This window comes from Vulpes lagopus, chromosome 4, assembly GCF_018345385.1.
Source record: "Vulpes lagopus strain Blue_001 chromosome 4, ASM1834538v1, whole genome shotgun sequence".
In the NCBI taxonomy this organism is placed as follows: Eukaryota; Metazoa; Chordata; class Mammalia; order Carnivora; family Canidae; genus Vulpes; species Vulpes lagopus.
Genome location: NC_054827.1, coordinates 129,829,709 through 129,854,249, shown reverse-complemented (window position 1 = coordinate 129,854,249; position 24,541 = coordinate 129,829,709). Strand labels below are relative to the sequence as shown.

The 24,541-nt window shown below is 46.8% G+C and overlaps 1 protein-coding gene across 10 annotated transcripts in view; it reads right to left on the bottom strand.

Annotated features, from left to right (window-relative positions):
• SLC2A9 (solute carrier family 2 member 9) overlaps positions 1–24,541 on the bottom strand; it is a 240,038-nt gene that overhangs the window by 62,182 nt on the left and 153,315 nt on the right. For all 10 annotated transcript variants that reach the window (XM_041752340.1, XM_041752341.1, XM_041752338.1 and 7 more), the window contains one exon: positions 11,768–11,878. In XM_041752340.1, coding sequence (XP_041608274.1) covers positions 11,768–11,878 — 111 coding nt within the window. The remainder of the gene's footprint in view (positions 1–11,767; positions 11,879–24,541) is intronic.

Here is a 24,541-nt window from a genome sequence, read left to right as displayed (position 1 = left end):
CTGACTCAGGGCTCACCCCACAACCCTGAGATCATGACCCGAGACTGGGGCCTGAGTTGAAACCAAGAGTCAAACATCTAACCAACTGCACCACCCAGGTGCCCCGGTGATCGCTATACTTTTGAGAATCATCTCTGTTGCACATACCGTTCCTTTTTGGTGCTGAGTAGTATTTCATTGAATGGATATACCACAGTGTTACTCCATTCATCGGATGGATGTCTGGGCTGTTTCAGTTTGAACTTTTCTGACTAAAATTTTATAAACATTGGGATCCAAGGCTCTGTGTAGACATGTGCTTTGCTTTCTCTTGGGTAAATACTCATGAGAAGAATATTTCGAGTGTATGGGTAAAATTTTTATGAGAAACTGCCAAATTGTTTCCCAAGGAGCTGTACCACGTCAGATTCCCAGTGGTTCCACATCTTCATCAACATTTGGTATTATCGACATTTTGGTATTAATCATCCTTACGGTGAACAGAGGTATCTCATTGTGAGTTTTAGTTTTAATTTCCCTGGAGCCTTACGGTGTCGAGCAATTTTTCATGTGTTTATTGAAACTTTTGATAGCTTCATTTGTACAATGTTTGCTCAAGCCTTTTGTTCATTTCCAAGTGGGCTGTTGGTCCTGTTTTTGTTGTATTCTAAGAGTCCTTTATATCTTCTGGATTCAAGTCCCCAGTGAGATGTATACTTTGTGAATATTTCCCAGTCTGACCTGCCTTTCCGTTCCCTTCACAAACTCTTTTACATAGCCACAGCTTTTGATTTTGATGAAATCCTATTAATCAATTTTTAAAAAATTCATGCTTTTTTGTGTCCCATCTAAGAAATCTCTGCATACCCCAAGGTTGCAAAGACTTCCTCCTACGCTTCCTTCTAGGAGTTTTAGAATTTTAGCTTCTATGTTTCATTCCATGGTCCACTTTGAATTAATTTTGTGTGTAGCATGAGATTAGGGTTATTTCCTTTTTTCCCATGTGAATATTTAGTCTTTTGGTATTATGGTAAGACTAACTTTCCCCATTGAATTACTTTGGCATCTTTTGTATTTCTGGATTCTATTCTGTTCCATTGATCTATATGGCTGTCCTTAATGCCAACACCATGCTGTCTTGATTACTACGTAGTGAACGTTACACAGCACTTACTATGTGCCAGCTATGGTTATAGGTGCTTTACATATAGTAAGAATTTAATCCTCATAACACTTCTATGGGTATATAGAGGTTCAGAGAGTTTAGCAGCCAGCCCAAGGTCACACAGTGGCAGGGCCAGGTTTCAAGTCCAGGCATTCTGGTTCCAGAGTCTTGCTCTTAACCTCTGAGCTGTACTGCCTCTCCTTACTGGCACATACAGATTTATCAGAAGGATATATGCACTCTCCCAAGGCTTTCCTTCCTTTGTGTGAGGCTGTGGCACAGGAGCATTGGGAAGGAGACAACAGTCCTTGCCCTTGGTGAATCTTATGGGTTGAATTGTGTCCTCCCCCAAAAAAGATATGTTGAAATCCTAACACCTGCTACCTCAGAATGTGACTTTACTTGGAAACCGGGTGTTTTTCTTTTTTTAAGATTTTATTTTATTTATTAATGAGAAAGAGAGAGAGAGAGAGAGAGAGAGAGAGAGAGGCAGAGACAGAAGCAGGCTCCATGCAGGGAGCCCAACACGGGACTTGATCCCGAGTCTCCAGGATCAGGCCCTGGGGCTGAAGGTGGTGCTAAACCGCTGAACCACCTGGGCTACCTATGGAAACCAGGTTTTTAAAGAGGTAATCAAATTCAATGAGGACATTAAGGTGGGCCCTAATCCCATGTGACTGGTGACCTTATAAAAGGGCGAAATTTGGACACAGACACGCACATGTGAGGATGCAGGCAGAGGTCAGGGGTGGTCCTCTACAAGCCAAGGAACACCACCAATTGCCAGAAAGCACTAGATGCTGTGGTGGAGGCCTGGAACAGATTCTTTCTCACAGCCTCAGAAGTAATCTGCCCTCTGACACCTGGATGTCAGATTGCTGGCCTCCAGAACGGTGAGACAATAGTTTTCTGTCGCTTCAGCCCCTCTGTCTGTGGTACTTTGTTATGCGGCTCTAGCAAACTAACATGGGGAGCTCACATCTGATGCAGAGCAGAGCTTGGCAGGTTGTTGTTCGATGATTAAATACACATGAAGAAAGGAGGAAGGGATGGAGGGAAGGAAAATAGGGTCTAATATGTCATTTATTTCAAATGTGACTCAAAGCTGACTTAATGTGCATTTATAGCATTTTATAGGTATTACTTTATATGAATTTTATAGGCCAATCTCTGTCTCTGTTGTATTCTTTGTGTCCATCTAAGTTTAAAGGACATGAAATAATACTCCGTGCTTGGCAGATTTCCTGACATCTCAGGGACCACAGAGCCTTGTAAGAGCTCCTTCCTCAACAGGATCCTAAGGGATACCCTGTTATTCCTGTCCTAGTCCAGGCTGGGTCTTTTCCAATCTGCTCTTTCCATGAAGTCAGCCTTTGCCTGGCTTGATGTGCTCCTCGCAAGCACGGGGGTCATATGGCTGGCAGCAGGGCTCAGAAGGAGGAAGGGCTGTTGGTAGGGGCTCTGTCACCTGGCTGCCCCCAGCAGAGGGTGTGGATCCCAGCATGGGCAGAGCACTCTGTCTGGGCTAAAGATACACCTTTCCTCAAGTGGCCTTAATTGGGTCTTACTCAAACAACTGTGTACTGGGTGCTTGCTTTGGGCTGGCACTCAGCCTAGTGGGACACATGAAGACCAGGGATTGTTGGGGTACAGGATGACAACTACCACAGACATTTCTTTAAGCCTATTTTGTCTCACACACACACACACACACACAAACACCTGGAGGCGCAGGATGCCTCCCAGATTGGGGCCAGCACCCTAGTATCCCAAATGGCTGCCCTTGATCTTGATGATTTGGGGGGTGGTGGTGGGGTCCTGAGGAGCCTTTGCCACACAGCCATTCTTGAGTCTCCAGGTAGAAACTGTATTATTGCCAAGACTTTACTTCTGGAAGAATGGGAGAAAGGAACAGGAATGGTTTTACTATTGCTGACTCAGGTCTCTCGCAGAGAAGAGAAAGAAAGGCTGCATGAGAAGAAATGCCAAGTTTCAGTGTTGCTAGTAGTTCTGTTTTAAGCATGCAAGCATTAATCTTTGCTTTCACAAATCTCTGTGAGACTTTGGAAAGCTGTGGGTATCTGGAAGTTAATGGAGTTTTAAAGTCTGTGTTCAGAAGACAGGGTCTCAGAAACAATTTTCCACCTAGAACAGGCTGTCTAAATTAAAAATAAAATATAATCCGTTGATGGGACGCCTGCATGGCTCACTGGTGGAGCATCTGCCTTCAGCTTGGGTTGTGATCCCAGGGTCCCAGGATCAAGTCCCACATTGCGATTCCTGCAGGGAGCCTGCTTCTCCCTCTGCCTATGTCTCTGGCTCTCTCTCTCTGTGTCTCTCATGAATAAAATAATTAAAATCTTAAAAAAAATCCACTAAAACAAACTTTGTTCAAAAATTTCTATTTAAAAGATGAATGTTTGAGAGGTGCCTGGGTTGCTCAGTTGGTAGAGCATGTGACTCGAGTCTCAGGGTCCTGAGTTCAAGCCCTATGTTTGGTGTGGTGCCTACTTAAAAAAAAAAAAAAAAAAAAAAAGGATGAATGTATGAGATCTGTACATCTGTTTGGGCCAAAGTTGTAAGCAATGAAAAAACTACTTTTTAAATGATTATCATTCTAGGGTGGTCCACAATCCTTAAGTACATAAATTTAAATGATCTTGAGATATTTTAACTGATGTGCAAAATCAGATATGGACAGGGGCCAACTGGAATAGAAGGAAAGGCTGGCATTAGACTAGACTTTTCCAAGTTCTCAAGTTTTGGGAAAAGTTTTTCCTTGGGTCAAGGCCATAGCTTCTAGAGCTTCTAAGGGAAATACAAACCTCCCTCTCCCTTCTCAAAAAAGGAAAAGGTGATTGGTTCTTAAGAGGTTTATGAGCACAAATTTAAACTGTTCTCAGTTTTGGGCAAGTGGGAAAAAACTCAGCTCTTAAAGAAAAGGAGTTGAGGAAGAACCACTGGGTGGCCCGCTGACTGAGAAACCAGTGCTCCACCAGCAGAAGCATGGAGCCCAGGGAGCCTGGGGGACAGGTGAGCGGGTGGGGGCGGCGTGCACTTGGAGTTCCAGAGAGGGACAGAGGAACACAGTGTGAGTCTCCACCTTTCTCTGTTGGGTGGAGCTGGTGGAACCTGCCCAGAGGCAGGGGAGCCAAAGGTAGCTAACAGAGAGATGAGGAAGGAATCAGAAGACATTTCCTGGGAAATAAAGCATCAGAAGGAAGCACATTGTGGGAGCCAGAGGGTGGGCAATGGGGAAGGAACTTGCTTGCAGATGTGTCCTTGGCCAAACTCAGAAATAGAATCACCTGATAAAAAGGAATGATCAGAGCTGGGAGTGGGTGGGAGCAGGGGAATGGGCTTCCAAGGCAAAACCACCTGTCTGCTTTGGTCCTCCCGGCTCCTCCCATGAGGAAGAGCCCTCAGAACCAGGAGAGCCCCCATGCCCACATGCATGCTTCCTCTCAAGGCAACAGGTTACACAGCACTTTCTTGAATAGTGATGTGGGCACCAAATATGAAAAGCTGCTCAACTGAATTATGATTTCTCGGCCCTGTGGGTGCTACCCATTGAGGATGGAGCCCTGGCTGCTACTCGTCCCCCAGGGACTTTGGGGACCAAAGGAGAAATCTGGTTCCTCTTTTGTTTCATGTGGCCTCTCCGCTGCTAAGTGCCTGTAAGTTTTGTTAGATAAATGGGGGGATGACTCTAACATTTTAGTGGAGGTGGGGGCTGTTTCCTCCTGCCACTCTGTGGCCCATAGAAATGCTGCAGAATTGTGATTTATCAATTGAAAATGTTGTTTGTAAAGGAGAATGAGCTGAACTCAGTCATTTGGATGCCAGAGTTAGGGTACCCTCTGTCTGATGATTCACTGGGAAAAACCATAGCTGAGGGCATCACAATGCCAGATTTCAGGTTGTACTACAAAGCTGTGGTCATCAAGACAGTGTGGTACTGGCACAAAAACAGACACATAGATCAATGGAACAGAATAGAGAACCCAGAAGTGGACCCTGAACTTTATAGTCAACTAATATTCAATAAAGGAGGAAAGAGTATCCACTGGAAGAAAGACAGTCTCTTCAATAAATGGTGCTGGGAAAATTGGACATCCACATGCAGAAGAATGAAACTGGACCACTCTCTTTCACCATACACAAAGATAAACTCAAAATGGATGAAAGATCTAAATGTGAGACATGATTCCATCAAAATCCTAGAGGAGAACACAGGCAACACCCTTTTTGAACTTGCCACAGTAACTTCTTGCAAGATACATCTATGATGACAAGGGAAACAAAAGCAAAAATGAACTATTGGGACTTCATCAAGATAAAAAGCTTCTGCACAGCAAAAGAAAGAGGCAACAAAACTCAAAGACAACCTACAGAATGGGAGAAGATATTTGCAAATGATGTGTCAGATAAAGGGCTAGTTTCCAAGATCTATAAAGAACTTATTAAACTCAACAGCAAAGAAACAAACAATCCAATCATGAAATGGGCAAAAGACATGAACAGAAATCTCACAGAGGAAGACATGGACATGGCCAACAAGCACATGAGAAAATGCTCCACATCACTTGCCATCAGCGAGCCTCGTTTCAAGCCTCCCTGCTCTGCTCTTACCACCCTGCCCATATCTGTCTTTACAGAGGCCAGAGGGATCCTTCTAAAATGCACCATGGTGCTCTGCTTCCTATACCCTGGGGGCGCCCCATCAACCTGCTGGCCTCAGTCTTGCCGACTGGCTCCTGCTTGGTTTGCTTCTCCAGATCCCTGCTGTGACCTGCTCTCTGTCCTGGAGGAGGACCTGCAGGCACAGATCAACAGGCCCCCTTGCCCTCAGCATCCAGCTGGTGTCAGCAGACAGGGCACTAGTAAGAAGTCAGAAGGAGGGAAGGAAGAAAATGGGACCAGGGTGTTGGGTCCTGACTCCCTTTCGCCAGGCACATTTTGGCTGGCTGCTTCTCTCCAGCAAAGGTCACTACTCCTGATGGGTGGGGGTCTGCCCCCACTACAGACCTATCCATCCCTGAGTTAATCCAGCCCAGCCCAACTCCAGCCCAGATATCTGGGTGACAGTTTCCTCATTCCTTGAGCCTAACCACAATTTAATACAACAACTGCCCACCTCTCAGTGCCCCTCGATTGGCACCAACGGTTCTCACCACATCCTTTCCTGTCTAGACCACCATACGCTTAACTTACTCATCCTGCCGTTCATTATCTGTCCCCCACTAGGGGCTCGCCTTCTCTAGGGCAAGGGCCTTTGTCTCTTTTGTCCATGGACGCACCCCACATGCCCAGACTTGTGCCTGGCACGAAGCAGAGGCCCAACTAGCACTTGCCGAGTGTTGAAAGAATAAGCACTCTGGCCCAGTTTCATCTTTTAATTGTTGCAGAAGGTTGCAGGGTATTTTCAGCTTTTTCCATAGCATACGCCTGGTTCTCTTCTGGAACATTAATAATCAACAAATATTGTATTTGTTTGCTAGAGCTGCCATAGAAAGGACCACACGCAGTATGGCTAAATAACAGACATTTCTTCTCTCATAGTTCTTAGGGCTGGGTTTCCAGGATCAAGGCCATGACAGGGCCGTGCTCCCTCTGAAGGCACAAGTAAGGATCTGTTCTAGGCTTTTCTCTTGGCTTTTGCAACATGCCTTCAAAATCCACATGGTGTTCTCTCTGAGTGTGTGTCTGTATCCAAATTCCCCCCTTTTAATAAGGATGGCAATCATATTGGATTAGTGGTCCCCCTATTCCAGAATGATCGTATCTTAGCAAATTACATCTGTAATGGCTATGTTCTGAGGTACTGGGAGTCAGAGCTTCAATATATACATTTTGTAGGGATGACAACACAACCCCTAACAATAATTAACATTTATTGAATACAAGTGCTGTGAATTACTGTTTACTTTTCATGGTAAGACCTATTAAGGTATAGATTTGTATCATCCCTACTTTTCCTTGGGGAAAACAGGGGCTCAGGGAGGTTAAGTAAGTGGCCCGAGGTCACCCAGCCAGTGAGCGAGGGCCATGAGACCATAGAGCCCAGACATCCACCATCCTGCTTTGTTGCCTGTACCCACTTTCTTACCCAACAAGTGCCAGATCCAGGAGCTCAAGACGTAGCTGTGAACCCTAAAGTTTTGCTTCTGAAATCGTGGGTTTGTTGGGATGCAGAGGGTGGATGGAAACCGGTAGGATTTTTTTTTTTTTTTAAACTTCAACGCTATGGCATAGTCCATTCCTGACAACTTGTGAAGAATAAGAAGCCAGAAGAACTTATGTGAATTATGTTTCCCCTGATGCCACCCTGGGTGGCAGCTGATGCTCAGGCTTGTGTGGCCCTGGTGACACTTGGTGGACGTTCACTTGGAAAGTTCATGTCGTGCCAAGAAAGTCAATTTGGAAAACCAGCTGTTTCTGCAAGATGCAATTATTTACAGCTGCCCAAGCCAATGAGCAATGCCAGGAGCCAAGAATAATTGCAAATCAAATGAACAAAAATGTCTTTCTCAAGTTTATTAGGTCCCAAAGCCATTTTAACAGACTGTCAAAATCTCAGGAAGAAGAAAGCAAACTGGAAAGATGGGCAATTGCCTCACAGGGTTGGATGAAACCGTGTCCGTATCTTTGGAAACAAGGTAGTAAAAACTTTGGAAAGACCATGGGATTTGCTGCATATTGACTGTCAGGCATGCAGCAGTGGGCCTTCCTGCACTGTGCGGTTTGCTTCTACGACAGCTGTGCGAGGCTGTGCGTTCGTCTCCTGTGGCTGCTGTAGCAGATCACCGCAGTCTCCTACAGCCCTGGGGGGCCAGAGTCTAACACAGGTCTCAGGGGGCAAAAATCACAGCTGCTGGCAGGGCTGTGTTCCTTCTGGGGGCCGTTCCTTGCCTTTCCAGTTTCCAGAGGCCATGTGCTTTCCTTGGCTCATGGCTCCTTCCTCCACCAAAGCCAGCAACTGCCACTGCAACCTCTGCTTTTGTCACTACATCTCCCTCTCAGATTCTGATGCCTGCCTCTCTCTTTCATTTTTAAGGACCCTTGTGGTGACACTGGGCCACCTGGCTAATCCATGATGACCTCCCTATCTCCAGATCCTTAACTTAATCATGTCTGCAAAGCCTCTTTTGCCAGGTAAGGTGACATACTCGTGCTTCCAAGAATCAGGACCACCATGGGTGCGGGCGGGGCGGGGGGAGGTAATTCTGCTTACCATGGTAAGCCTGGTTATGTTTGTTTTAAAGATGACAAATAAATTCAGAGATGTTGGGCAATTTTCCCCATGCCACTCAGCTAGTAGATGGGTGGTTAGGATTGGAATCCAGAGCTGCTGGGTCCTACAACAGAGGCTCTTTCTCCCCCAACACAGTGTTCCATCTCAGACTCCCAGCCTCATGCTAGAGTTAATCTCAAGGTACTCCAGAGATTAGGGAAAAGGCAACCATGTTAAGAACTACTCCCAGTGGACTATTCTGGATCTCCAGTTCCTTTGGATGATAAACTGGGAGGGGTATAGATGACTGGGGCCATGTGCATGAGGCCAGTGGACAGGCTGCCCAATGCACTTCCCTTCCCTTCCCTTCACCTGGCTAATACCTGCTGGGCCTTCAGGGCTCACCTTTCTGGGACCTCTTCCAGGAACTCTCCCAGGAGAGTTCATGCCAATGTTGCACGTGGTATGTGTCTGTTTCTGGATCTTTCTCTCTAAAACACAAATTCACTAGTGACCTAACACAAGAATGATACGGATATGCCAGAGCTGCTTGTGGAATGCATGCGTGCATGAATGAATGACTCCATCATGATGCCACTCCCCATAGTGGGCCCACATGGCAGTCCCCGCACCCCTAGAACACATATGTTCCGAGTGACTGTGACCCATCCTGCTCCACAGCTGAAGGCGGCAACAGGCCAACTCCCAGTCTTTTACAAAGGTCCTCTCTGCCTCTCCCAGGATGGTGAAGTCACTTTCCCTCCTTCCTGGGATTAGTTCTTATAAGAAATACTCTGTCAAATATTGTCAGCTTGTAACGAAGATGATCCACTGGCCAGAGAGAGGGGGCTGGAAGGTGGGCACCTGGAGTCAGGGAGATGGGGTTGAAAGCATCATCACCCTCTGCTCCTTTTTCAAATGAGGATGAGAACTGGACTTTTAGGAGTGATGTGAATGAACATCCATGAGATCCCAGGTTAAGGCACTTCAGGGCCTTGGGGAGCAGTGAGGGCCCCCGATATCAGCTCTCCCCACTCCCTTGGGTTCTGACCCTACTGGCTATGTAATCCTGAGAAAGCCAATTCTTTGGCACTTGGTTTTCTCGCCTGTCAGAAAATTGCAAGAGTCCCTGTAAAATCCTCCTCTCTACAAGGATGTTCATCACAGCCTTATTTACTGACAAATGGTGGAGTTAACTCTGTGAGCCCACCTCATTTGCCAGGCACTGCTCTCCAGTATTCACTTGCTTAATCCTTACCCCATCCCTATGAGGCAAAGGTGGTGTCCTTACTTTTTTTTTTTTAAGATTTATTTATTTATTTATTTATTTGAGCGAGAGCACGCACGAGCGGGCAGAGGGGCAAAGGGTGATGGAGAAGCAGACTCCCGGGCAGCCTCGGTGGCGCAGCGGTTTAGCGCCGCCTGCAGCCAAAGGCGTGATCCTGGAGACCCGGGATCGAGTCCCACGCCAGGCTCTCTGTGTGGTGCCTGCTTCTCTCTCTGTCTCTATGAATAAATAAAATAAAATCTTTAAAAAAAAAAAAAAAGAGAAGCAGACTCCCTGTAGAGCATGAAGTGCAACACGCGGCTCAAACCCAGGACCCTGAGATCATGACCTGAGCTGAAATCAATCAGTCGGACATTCGACTGACCGAGCCACCCTGGAGAGGAATGGTGTTCTTATTATAGAAATGGGGTAATTGAATCAGAGAGCTGTTGAATAACTTCACCAGGGTCACGCAGCTCCAAAGGGATGGAGACGGGATCAGAATCGAGGCAGAGTGGCTTTGCCATCTAGGCTTCGAGGGCAGATACTCAACAGCGCCACCCCGCAGGGAGCAGCCAGGGAACCTGCCATATAGCCGGTTTCTGAAGAGCCACAGAGCCTGCACAGCCAGCGCTCGATCACAGGGGCGCTGATCAGCATGTTTTTCTGTATATACGTTACACGTCAACAAAACACGCCTCAGATGAGAAAAAGGAAAGTGAAATGAAAAGCAAGTCTGGCACGAGGTCATGTGCGCCAAAGCAGAGTGACTACCACAGAAGAACAGAACACACACCTGCGCATAGAAAAGCCAAATGGCCTTGGGAGGTATGATCACAGATTTCTCCTTTGGTTCTTTCTACTCTTCTGAATGTTACTTGTGCACCTGAGCTTGTGATGATTTCTTACAACAAAATACTTTACCAGCCGGTCCCCTCCCCCAAAGCAAACCCTGTGGTTTCCCACCACGTTCATTCCAGACTGACTGTGCTTTTCCATGGATCAATGTAAACATGAATCACCACAACTGGGGAACGAGAATTTTGTGAAACTCCGATTGTGAAATGGTGAGATATTTTCCTCTAACAGAAAGACTGTGAGTGAGAGGAGGAGGTGAACGCGGGCCCTCGACCCTTCCTGACATCCATCTTTAGAAGCATCTCGTTAGAATGACCCATTACGAGCAAGGAGCAAAATAAGGCGTTTTGTTGACAGCGAGTCAGAAATGCAACTGGAAGCCTCTGCCTGTTTGCACCGTGTCCATCCTGTCAGCAGAAGTTGGAGCAAGAGAGGGGAAATAAATGAGCTCCCCCATGAAGGAGGATCTGATTCTCACTCTGATTCTACCCTCCTCTCTCTCCTTCGGGAAGAAGCCCCAGTGTGGACTATGCGCCTGAAATGTGAGGCACAGACCACACACCTACAAGGTACAAGAGGCGGGACATCTCATAAGACTGAAGCTCAGAGAGGTTGAGAGCATTGTTCAGCATTGCACAGCCAAGAAATTCCAGAGCCAGGATTCAACCTGGTTTGGTGTGATTGCCCAAACCGGTACAATTTCTGGGACATTCTGAAGTCTCCCAAATCCCTCGTGGAAGCATGGGTAGTGTGCATCTTTAAGGCTGAGGCAGAATGATAAGCTCTGTGTCTTTCTTTGCACGTTTTTGCTCATTATTATCAGAGGGTGTAACACCCTCTGTTACACCGATTGACTGGAACGTCCTCTCTCTCTTCCTTTGCCTGCAGACTCCTACATATTTGGGATAGAAAGATGAACACTCATACTCTGGAAACATTTTTCAGGTCATGGCACTGGACCTTAGGTTCACAGGGACTCTGTCCTGGACCTCCAAGGACAAATGCCCTTGTCCCTTTTTTCACTGGGTGCTCGTCCCATCGTATCGGCTGTGACCAGGTGAGAGCTCAGAGAAGGGAGCTATTTGTTAAAAGAAAGATAGTAGGGGAGCAACTTATCAGTAAGAATATTCTCTAGGTAGGGGAAACATCCTAAAAATCAGACACCTTCAGAGCAACCAAGGACATACTCCGGTAAAGGCAAGCACGGTTGCCTGGGGGCCCCATGGCCCCGGGATGCTCTCAGGAATGACCCCAGATTACTCACAGAGAAGATGGCAGCCAGCGTCTCGATGCCACCAGTACTCAGGGTAATGTATGGGATCATTTCCGGTGAGATCCCAGCTTTGCCAAAGATGCTATTGGTGTAGAACCAAATCTGTAAGGCAGGAAAGAAAAACAAAGGTGAGTCAGTGAAAGGCATCTATTTCCAAAATTAAATTCAGGTGCAAGGCGGTCCCTGAGATTCGCTGCTCCATCCAGCATGGAGCTCTGTGGTGTGGCCAACTATCTGTTTTCTTCCTCCTCCCACCTTTGTCTCTTCTTCATTACTGACAGGGATACAGGGAGCCACATGTGCTGAGCTAATTGTGGCAAGGAGATGCACACGGAAATGTGGGTGAGGCTTCTTGGAAGTCTCCTAAAAATGAGCTTTCCGCCAAGGAGGTGGGGTCCCATTTTTGCCCTTCCTCCTTTCTGCTGTCCAGATGGTGAACGTGATGGCTGGAGATTCAGCAGCCCTCTCGGATCACTAGGTGACCTCAGGACAGCATGGTAGCCTCCATGGTAACTGAGAAACAGGAAAGGTTCTTTACAGATACTTTACTGTCATCCACTAGAAAGCTGTCACAATAAACCTATAATGGGAACAACATGAATGATGCCCTGGGGATTGTATAACACACAACCTGCAAACCCTACATGGGGCCCCTGCTTTGGGATGGAAGCCACCCGTTCAGACGCTAGAGCAAGAAGTTAGAAGGAGCTTGTGTCCTTGCTCACTACAGTGATTCTGTAACTTATTAGCCAAAGGTGGGCACTGTTGAGAGTATTAATAATTAGTTCAGGACAACAGGCATGAATCGGGATTGCCCAGGATGTGTGGTCCTGGGACTGCGGTGCCACTTTTCCCAATTTCCTCATGCGAAGTTAGGTCAGTGTGGAGGTTTCCACCACTGAGACCAAACCTAGCTCTACTGACACTCACAGGGCATCAGACGGTCACTGACTGGAGGTTGGAGGACCGGCTCTGTGTTGAGCTGTGTGACCTCGAGCAATTCACTCTGTGCTGCTGGGCTTCCTTCCCCTCCCCAGGCAAGGAGGACAGCCAGGCCCCTCCTGTGGGGTGTCAGAATTGGGCAGGAACTGTCACTGTGCACTATTTACGTTTTGGGTCCATCGGCTGGACACGAGTTACTTGTGCCCTCACGATCCCAGCCATTTCCTTAAAGAGCAAGAGTCTGCGAAATGATAGAACACCAAGGTGTCCTTGGTACGACATCTGATGAGGAAACCGCCACCTTCCAGGGCCTTGGAAGCGTTTATACTCTGACCGATATTAAGAGAAACATTAGAGCTTGTTAGCTGCTTGTAACTTGTCAGGCCCGACGGTAGCTGGGCATGCTCTTTGCGTTTGACTCTTACTTCGTTTTTTTTTTTTTTGGAAAAAGCTCTCATTTCTACAGATTTGTCTTGGTACCGGCATCTGTTTAGCAAAACATTTTTCATGCGCTGGGGGAGAAGATGTAATTTAGGACCTACCCGTATCTATAGATGGCTTATCTTTTAGTGACGGGAGTAATTGTTCCTAAAGTTATAGGCACATTCAGAGTCCAGTAAAAATTATTGCCAGGATTTCTGTGAGCTCGCCGGCAAAATGGGTTCTTATGTTCTCGTAAAACAAAGACCCTCTTGCCTGTGTCTGGCCCACATGTGACTGAGCTGATAAATTAGAACTTTCTTTTTTTTTTTTTTTTTTTTTAATTTATGATAGTCGCACAGAGAGAGAGAGGCAGAGACACAGGCAGAGGGAGAAGCAGGCTCCATGCACCGGGAGCCCGACGTGGGATTCGATCCCGGGTCTCCAGGATCGCGCCCCGGGCCAAAGGCAGGCGCCAAACCACTGCGCCACCCAGGGATCCCAAATTAGAACTTTCTAATTACATTCTATTACATTCTGTCTTTGCTTCCACATTCACAGAGTACAGGGTCCCCGATAAATTCATTAATTCCTATAGTTCTTAGGGCTATGCCAGAAGCTAAAACTATTCCAGAAAGCCCAGTCTTCATGGGATTTGTTTGTATAACCTCCTTCCCTTTGGAAGGAAACTGTGATCTCCAGCACATCTTCAGAGTTGGGTCAGAGGGGCTTAAATGCCATTCTTAATCTTTACTCAGATTCATTGATGTTTAATAGCCAAGGCTCTTGGGATCCCTTTCATGCCCCAGGCTACTCTGCTGGAATGTTATTTTCTGCCTCAGCCTGAACCCCAGAGCGGTGAGCCTGCGATCCCAGTGGGTATGTGTTCTCCTGCGCAAGCTGTGCCCTGGCCTCCCCTGTGGCCTCCTTCCTGGCTCCTCACAACCCCTGCAACCTTCCCTGCTTCCAATTTTCCCTGTAGCGACACTGCCTTGGGCCTCCCTGAGGGGTTTCAGTGTTAGTGAAGGGAGTCATGGTGCATAAAACAAAACTCTCAAGGTGGGGTGGGGGTGGGGGGCTCTTATAAAAGTGGCCCTAGAGTCACTTCATGGTAAATGCATTTATCCATCAACAGGCAGAAACCAGCCCTCTGGACCATCTCCCCCATTCCAGGGTTTGTGCGGAGGTCCTGCTGGGCTGGCCCTGTCCCTGGAGGGGGTGGGGGGAAGGCCTGCCCATCACACAAACTGCCTGTCTCGTTCTGCTGGCTCCAGAAGCCATTTCTCTTCTGCTGATGCATCCTGTAGAGCAGGACGGTACTGCCTCTACTCCCATTGAGGTTTATTTGAACAGGCAGTTTGAGGGCTTGTACACCATGGAGGCACCAGGAAAGGTGGAGTGTGTCCCGCAGCAGTGCTCCCAAGGAGCGTGCCCTCCCATGGAGGCCTCCTCCCATGGAGGGGGACAGGGGACTGGAAGGAGCAGCAGTCTGGAGGCCTACACACCCGATTCCAGCCCCAATGCTGCCTCTGGTGAACTGTGGGCCTGTAGACAAGTGACTACGTGTCTCTAAAGAAGGTAAAACGATCTGTCTTTCAGAGTGGTTGTAAAAATTTTTTTAAGTGACGAAGTAGAGCATCTTTAAAAGATTTTACTTATCGGGACGCCTGGGTGGCTCAGTGGTTAAGGGTCTGCCTTTAGCCCAGGGTGTGATCCTGGAGTCCCAGGATCGAGTCCCACATTGGGCTCCTTGTGCAGAGCCTGCTTCCCCCTCTGCCTGTGTCTTTGCCTCTGTGTGTGTGTGTGTGTGTGTGTGTGTGTGTGTGTGTCTCAAGAATAAATAAATAAAATCTTTAAAAAAATTTTTTATTTATTTGAGAGTGAGCTTGTGTGCACATTGGGGGAGGGGAAGAAGGGGAGGAGGAGGGACAAGCGGACTCTCAAGACCTGGAGACCATGGCCGGAGTCAAAATCAAGAGTCAGGCCCTTAACCGACTAGGCCACACAGGATACTCCAAGCATTTCTTACAGAATTGGCACATCATAAATGGTGGGTATCATTCTAGAAGATTTCCATCTCTCTATTGAATCTCACCCTTGCTCTTTGGTAAAGGAAAATGTCAAACCAGTTATGCACATGCCTTGGGGAGGAAGCACCTCTGGCTCTGCTTCTCAGCCTGCTTCTTGACTGGCTGCCTCTAATGGCCCCAAGCCCTCCTTCTTAACTCCTGACACAGTGTGTTAGAGACAGAGCATAACAGGCACACTCATTTTCAACTCTCTCAACAGCTTGTGAAGGTGACGTTGCCTAAGGATCAGAGAGACCACACACAGCCGATAGGGAAGGAGTGGGTGCAGACCCAGGCCTGTTTGCTCCCTGCCCCTCAGTTCTTCCACTGCTCGGGCTCTGCTGGGGCTGTCAGGGCAGCGGGCCGATGGGATTCGTCTTCTATGCACCCACCGCCCTGACTCCCATATATGCACACGGCCTTCACTGCACTTGGCCTCGTCCTCAGAGATGTGTTTTAACCCATCTCTCTGGCTTAACTTCAGGAGCAAGAAACCACCTTATCTGCCTTTGCCCAGAACAAGGTGATTCTTGCAGAGTATGGATGTAGAGAATGGACTTAACACATGCTTGTGGGGGGTAGTCACCAAACAGTGACTCCCCCAAACATGTGCATGTTCTAATCCCAGGAGCCCATGACGAGGTTACATTACCCGGCAAAAGGAGCTCTGCAGATGCGGTTAGGTTTAGGGGTCTTGGAGCACCTTTGGCCCAGGGCTTGATTCTGGGGTCCTGGGATCGAGTCCTGCATCGGGCTCCCCTTGGGGAGCCTGCTTCTCCCTCTGACTATGTCTCTGCCTCTCTGTGTGTGTGTCTCTCATGAATAAATAAACTCAAAATAAAAAAAATTATCTTGAGTTATCTAAGTGAGCTAGAAATGTAATCATGAGGGTTGGTAGAAGACAGAGGTTGGAGAAGGCAGGCACCAAGGTGGAAGCAGAGGTCAGAGGGAGACAGTTGTAAACATACAGGTGGTCACGCACAGGATCTATTTTGAAGTATAGAGGACAGAGGAGATCTTGTCATTTATTAACCACTATGTCCCAGGAGCCCTGCCAGTGCTTCACCTACTGAAGGGATGGGACGCCCTTTCCTTTCATTTCCTGTTCCTACCTGGGGAACACACCTGTCTCTCAGCCCAAGGGACAAGTAACCACATAAGGAATAAGGGATAAGGTCAGAGGGGCCCTTGGAAGAGGCACTAATGTGCTCATTTACGCCTCCCACTGGGCTGTCTGTGTACCTGCCTCCGGCAGGCAGTTTGCAGGTCCCCTCTGCCCTATCCTTGCGGGGAGGGCCCTGCCCAGTGGAGCTGGACCTGGGGTTGGGTTGCTTCCTATTGTTGGGACCAGGGTAGGTGCCTTAAATCTGGGAATGCAGAATTCACAGCAGTTTCTGGACCCCTCCAGTCCAGCTCTGCCCTGAGTAGAGGGCACATTGTGATCCCCATCTATCTGATTCCTGTGCCAGTCTCTCTAATCCGCTCTGAATTTCAGAGGGGAAGAAAGGGGCTTATGTACTGTACTCCGCAAACCTATCACCCACATGCCCCAATTTTATCCTCCCACAACCCAGTGAGGTAGGTGTTTTGCCCCCATTTAACCGATGAGGAAAGTGAGGCTCAGCTCAGTGAGGACTACACAGCTCAAAGTGGCAGAGCTGGGATGTCGGCTCAGACCCTCCCAACACTCTCCTGACCTCTGCTACATTGGGGTGGGAGGCAGCTGATTTCCCCTCCTGAGGTGGAATGGGGTGGGGGTCCAGTCAGGGCCAGTGTGTCTAAGGGCTGGGAGGGAACAGTGCATCCCTGCTGCAAAGAGAGGCAGGATCCCTGCTCCAAGGAAGACACTCCGCTCTCCTGACAAGGCCTGAGAGTCTGGGCCCCAGTCCCCTCAAGTAAGTGTCACCCCTTGTTCCCATTAGGCCCCCTTTGACCTGATCACAGAGGTGACCTGACCATAGAGGTTAGGGAATGAGTGACTGACTCTCCCGCCTCCCCTGGGGCCCATGTCACACCTTGATTGTGCACATGAGTATCTGCTAGATGACCCATCTGCGGTGCCTCTCAGTGCTCAGGGAGAAGCAGCTCCCTCCCCTGTCCCTTACTCTTCATGGAAATCCAGAAAGATACAAAATAAGGACTCAAATTTAAGAATGGCCAGAACATGCTAGTCTTTTCCTTTTTTTTTTTTAGATTTTATTTATTTATTTGGGACGGGTTACTGGGGCAGAGGGAGAGGGAAAGGACCTCAAGCAAACTCCATGCTGAGTAGGGAGCATTTTTATAGTAGCAAACTGAGGCCCAGAGGAGTCAGTATGATTGGCTTCCTCTGTTCAAGAGGGAAGGAATCTGTACGCAGGGCTCGATTCCACACCCTGAGATCATGACCTGAGCTGAGCTGGATGCTTAACTGACAGAGCCACCCAAGCGCCCCAGAATATGCTAGTTTTTAAAGCTTTTCTAAGAGTATTTGATTACCTCATCTCGCTCCCCCCTTTACAGGTAAAAACACAACCTCAACCTGACCCAGCTCTCAACCAGCTGATACCACCTTTGAGTCACACGCCCATTTACATCTCAGTGACTGAGGGCAGAGGGGTTAAGCATCTTACCCAGGGTTCCAGAGCTGGGAGGCAGGGGGTGTGGGGTACGGGCTATAACCCAGGTGCCCATGGTCTCAGGGCAGGGCTCTTTTGACAAGATAGTAGCTAAGATTGTCAAGCACCACCTGTGTGGCTGACCCTGTGCTGAGGGCTCTATATACATCCTTTCATCCATCTTCTTGCCATTATATGAGAGAGTACCCCTTTACAGCTGGGGAAACTGAGGCACAGAGCAGTCATGGCAACTTGCCCCTTAGCCCACAAGCTCAATGCTGGGAGTTGAATGCAGCTGACTCCAGGACATGTGCTCTTGACCACAATGCTAGGGTGGCCGCACAGAGGGGGTCTGGGTAGCATTCTCTCCATTAGGGGACAGAGCAAGTTCTTTCAGTGAGATGGTCTCAGCTACTAAGGTAACGGAACAGGCAATTCTTGTGATTTGAGTTAGTACGTTATTTGGGAGGAGACTTCAAAACAGAAGTTATTTACAATGCTTCTGGACTTGTGATTAGAAGTTTTGTGCAAAACAGGATTTGGGCTCCAGGGTCCAACCTTGATGATGGTTGGACAAAGGAGATGGATCTTTACAGGCCTCCTGGCCAGCATGGGGGAAGGTGTCCTGTCTCAGGCTGTCTCCCTCCCTCCCTCCCTCCCTCCTCCCTCCCTCCCTCCCTCCGTCCCTCCCCTCTCCCAGCCTTGCCTCCCTGCCATTCAGTTGTTTGTGGAGGGTGTAGGATGTCTGGTACTCTGTTAGGTACACATCACAACACACATTACAACATGTGGGGGAACAATACGCACGCGTCCTCGGCCTCACAGATCTGGGGTAGCAGCAAAGGGAGGCATTATACAACAGCGTTATAGGTGATGGGCCAGAGGGACACACAGATGCCCAGGAACGCTGTGACACACAGGGCACCCACCAAGTGGACAAACCCCAGGGGGCCATAAAACACCTCTGAGAGTCCAGAACGGGCTGTTACCAGGCTCATTCATAGCCTGCACTCTGTGCCACTCTACTCTTGTTTTAAGCTCCAGGGTCTTGCTTCCCAACCAAGACTACATAGTGGAAGCAGCAAAGTTTGAAAATGTGTGGCATTGAGAGACAAGAACACAGTGCTAGAAATAGCCTTGCTGATGAGAGCAGTCCACGTACACAATTTTGTATAATCCCCACGGCAGCTCTGCAGACTGATTTCTGTCATCCCCATTTTTATAGTAGCAAACTGAGGTCCAGAGGAGTCAGTATGATTGGCTTCCTCTGTTCAAGAGGGAAGGAATCTGGAGGAAGGAAGGGCAACCCAAGGTGTTGATACCACCAAAATCCTTGGTATTCCAGAAGATTCAGGAAGTCTCCAGAAAACCATGACTTTCCTGCACTAGGTGTGACAATGCAAGGACTTGGTAGAAGCACCCTCCCTGCACCTTGCTCTTCTCACCTGTCCCTTCCTTCCCCAAATATTCAGATGTCTCCCATGTGCCATGGGCAGTTCTGGGTTCTGGCGGCACAGGGACCATGAGAGTGGTCTCCATTCACAAGGACAGTCATAGTGAGAGGAGTGGCAGTGGGGGCATAGGAGCTATTGTGACCGCCCCAGGAAAGGGGATGGAGTCAGTAACCAGGAGGCTCCTTGCTGGTGAGAGACTGAACATTCACACAAAAATCTGGTTTTCATGCAAAGGACAAACTGCTCAGGAGGAAGGCAGTTGCATAAAACAAGGAATTTTAAGTGACAGGTCTAATTTTAGAGGAGGGAATTTGAAAGCCATTGTGAGAAGGAGGGAAAAAAAACAATCCCACACTGAAAAGGAATTCAGAAGCAACTAAATGTTACATCCAACTTTCGCTTGACTTCTAAGGTATGTGGAAACTATTCATGGACTTCTTAGCAAAAATGTATTGAGCAAAATGCAATGTTCGTTTAATGCAGTGATTCTCAACTGGGGCAATTTTAACCACAGGGGACATCTGGCAACGTCTGAAGACATTTTTGGTTGTCAAAACTGGTGGGGTAGGCTACTGTCATCTGGCGGGTTGAGGCCAGGGATGCTGTGAAATGTTCTATAGTACACAGAACGGCCCCCCTCACAATTTTCTGATTTTCTGGACCCAAATGTGCATGCTGAGGCTGAGAATGGCCAGGTTAGTGTAAGTATCTGAGTCTTAGAGACAGGCTGGCCAAGCCTGGGCAGGTGCTCCAGGGAAGGATACCTGGGGCCAGGAAGTGTGAGTTTGACAGCATAGGCACCGCTCCCACTGTGACCCTGAGTAAGTCCTTGGCCCTCTGTAAACCTTACTTCTTCTTCTAGAAAATGAGGATGGCATCATTTACCCCATAGGACATTTGGGGCTGGAATAAAGTGATAAATGGGGGAGATGCATTGAAGTTTTTGCAATGTCTTAAACTTTAGAGCATGTCCTCCCAAATAGTTTCTGGGAAAATTAAGGGAAGAAAGCAAGTTTTAAAGGGCATTTGAAGTCTTCATCTGGTAGACACCATTCTTTCTTGGTCTCATGTATTATTTGGATTTAGAGGCAAGAGGTACAGGGGGAGAGAGCCTGCCTGGACTGAAGCACAGGACAGCCAGGCTCTAAGGCTGAGGTGGCTGCCATCTGCTGTTTGTCCTTTTGTATGTAAAACAGAGGAGGTAAGACTTGTCCCACTGGCTGCCTAGGAATGACCTGAGGACAGAGCCCAGTGACACATATGGGGATGCTCGAAGGGGGCCTTGGGGACCTTCCTTGCTCAGGGCTCAAGCAGCCAGACCTTGTGGCCAAATAGCTGGGCTCAAATCCCCTTTCTACCACTTGTAGCTGTGTGACCTAGGGAAAGTCTCTCAATGTCTCTGTAGCTAACAGTGGTGTCTAACTCATAGGACTGCCATGGGGACAGTTTCAGGCTCATGTTAAGCGCTAAATGAATATATGCTTTATTATTATTATAGTTGAGCAGACAGAGGCTGAGTTGGGGGAATGATTGGACTATGCTTCCCACTGCAGGCTTGTGGTCACAGGGAGATAGTTAGCCAGGCCACTGGATATGGGTCCAAAGCTTTTTGCTCTATGTCAGGTTAAGCATGCCAAGATTAGAAATAACCCAAAATAAACAATAAATAGGAGACTATCTCAACATAATAAAGGCCATACATGACAAGCCCAGAGCTTATATCATACTCAGCTAACATCATATCATAATATCATCATACTCATCAAACTGAAAGCTTTTCCTCTAAGATCAGGAACAAGATAAGGATGCCCACGCTCTCACTTCAATTCAACACAGTACTGTAAATCCTAGCCAATGCAATTAGATAAGAAAAAGAAAAGTCATCCAAATCAGAAAGGAAGAAGTAAAATTATCACTGTTTGCAAATGACACGATCTTATATGCAGAAAACCCTGAATATAGCACACACACATGCAGACACACACTATACACACACATACACACAAATTGTTAGAACTAATAAACAAATCCAGTAAAGTTGCAGGATACAGAATAAACATACAAAAATCAGTTGTGTTTTTACATAGTAAACAAGGAACCACCTGAAAGGGAAATTAAGGAAATAATTGTACTTACAATAGCATAAAAAATACTTGGAGATAAAAGTTAACTAAGAAATGAAAGACTTTTGTACTGAAAACTACAAAACACTGAGGAAAGAAATTAAATACACAAATAAATGGAAAAATACTCCATTCATGGATTAGGAGATTTAATATTATTAAAATGTCCACACTACCCAAAATGATCTACAGATTCAATGCCATCCCTATTCAAATTCCAATGGCATATTTTCCAGAAATAGAAAGAAATCCTAAAATTCATATGCAACCACAAAAGACAATGAATGTTGAAAAAGAACAAAACTGGAGGCATCACATTTTCTCTTTTCAAAATATATTACAAAGCAACAGTAATTAAAATAGTGTGATACTGGCAAAAATACAGACATACAAACTAAGGAAACAGAATAGAGATCCCAGAAATAAACCTATATGTGGTCAACTGATTGACCACATATGGTCAATATTCTTAGATGCCAAGAATATTCAATTGACCACATATGGTCAATATTCTTAGGTGCCAAGAATATTCAATAAAGAAAGGATAGTCTGATAAATGGTGTTGAAAAATTGAATAGCCATATACAAACGAATGAAATTGGATGCTAATACTCACTCAATATGGATTAAAGATTCAAGCATAAGAACTGTAGAAAAAAGAAAATATAGGAGAAAAACTTTGTTACACTTATATTGGCATTATTTTTTTGGATACGACATCATAAGCAAAAATCAACAAATGCGACTACATCAGGCTAAAAAGTTCCTGCATAGCAAAAAAAATAATAATTGACAGAGTGGAAAGGCAATCTACAGCATGGGAGAAAATATTGGAAAATCATATATCTGATAAGGGGTTAATCACCAAAACATATAAAGAACTCCTACATCCCAATAGCAAAACAGAATAAGATAAAACAAAAGCTCCCAAAACCTCCAAATAACTCTACTAAAAATGGGCAAAGACCTTGATCAGACATCACTCGGAAGAAGACATACATATGGCCAGCAGACATGAAAAGACACTCCACATCACTAATCATCAGAGAAATACACATTGAAACCATAGCAAGACATCTCCTAACATTTGTTAGGATGGCTGTTATTATATTTTTTTAAAAAAAAAAGTGTTGGTGAAGAAATGGAAAAATTAGAATGCTTGCATACTGTCAGCGGGAATGTAATCTGGTGTAGACGCTCTGGAAAACAGTATGGAAGTTCCTCAATTAGAAACAGAACCGCAATATGAGTCAGCATCCTACTTCTGGGTTTTTATCCAGATTGAAATCAGGATCTCAAAGTGATATCTGCACTTCCAGGTTCAATGCGGCACAGATCACAGTAGCCAAGGTGTGGAAATATCCTAAATGTTGTTGATAGATGAATGGATAGAGAAAATGTGCTACATGCAGGCATGATGGAATATTATCCAGCCTTGGAAAAGAAGGATGTCCTGCAATGCGTGACAACACGGATGAACCTGGTGGACCTTACACTGAAGGAAATAAGCTGATCATGGAAGGACAAATACTGCATGCTTGCACTTTCGTGAAGTATCTAAAGCAGCCAAACTCATAGAAGTAGGGTGGCGGTTGCTAGGGACTGTAGCAGGAGGAAATGGGAAGCTTCCAACCAACAGGTGCAAAGTTTGAGTGAAGCAAGATGCATACACTCTGCAGATGGGATGGGCCATATGACAATGCACCTACAGTTTACAATCCTGTGTTGTACACTTAATTATTAGTTAAGGAGGTAGATCTCATGTTAAATGTGCTCATGACAATAACAAAAGAGATGAAAGGCAGTCACTACGAGGTGGGTGGGGGATTCCTGGGGGCTAAGACCTCCCCACTGCGGGTCCTTGGAGAGGACGAGGTGGTTTCTCCCCATCCTATGCCGATGCAGTGGGGTTTACAGATACACTCTAGTGGAATTCATATAGGAAGTTGTACAGGGAATGCAAATTGGAAACTTTTGTCCAAGGAGAGGAAGAGAATTCTGTTTAGAAATGTCATGGTTCTCAAGCTAAATGCCTCATTAAATACAGATTCCATATGTGCCTTTTACGACTCCAAATGTTAGCTCTGAGAACGGGTCTGCTCCCTCTCTACCTTCTCAGAACAGGGAGTTCAAAGAGGAGGAAACAGCAGGAGCTGTCTAAGGCCGTGCCATTGTCCTGAGCCCTCCTCCTTTTGCTGACTTTAACCAGACCAAGGAAAAAGGTAAAAACAAATAAGTTGTAAGATGATTTCATTTCATCCCAATGTTTCCAAAAACAGAATCAAGAGTAGTTGAAATGTGGTAAAACACTATGGTTGTAACTTTCCATGCCGTCACCTTTCCCTCTCTGGGACAGTGATACCTCCCCTTTTATGTCACTTCTCCACACACCTCCTGAACACCCTGCCTGCTGACTTTTAGGGGATGCCAGGCTCATAATGCAGAACTGAGCTAAATGACTTCCAGGGCCCTTTTCTCCGGGGCTCTTTGGAAGGGCCCCCTTTCCCTCCTCTGGGCAGCCCTGCTTCTCCTGAGCTGTGTAAGTACCTCTACACTGTCCTGTCAGCTGGCTTGCACACCTTCATAAATGGGGAACTCATCCCTCCTTGAGGCAGACCCACTGTTTTTCACAAGCAACAATGATAATGATCCCAAATCTGCCTCTCTGGTCCTGGGATTCTTGGATTCCACCTTTAGGACTCCCTAGGAGACAAGGAGCAGCTGCATCTGTCAGAGGGTATTTAGGGCATGGAAGACCCCCTAAACCGATATCCCTGCCCACATCAGCTCAGGTCCCGAGAAAGTTTTCCTTCCAAGCCTGAGGTCTTCTTAGACCAAAGTTGCACATTGAAGCCAGCCCAGAGTACTTTAATTTAGATCATCTTTCACTTACAACATCCCAATACCCATTTTATAAAGAAATCTGAGGTTTGGGATCATAAATTATAATGATAGGCAGTATTTATTAAGGGGCGACTGTGTAGCTGCTGCGTTGAACACTCTGTATGGATTATTTCTTTCAGTATTACGTCGGCCCATTTTATAGATGAGGAAACTGAGAATGGATCAGATCATGTGGCTACCCAATGGCGCAGAGCTGGTGCAGGTGGCAGAGCTGGGACTGGATCCTGGTATCAAGGCCCAGGCCCTGCCCCACCAC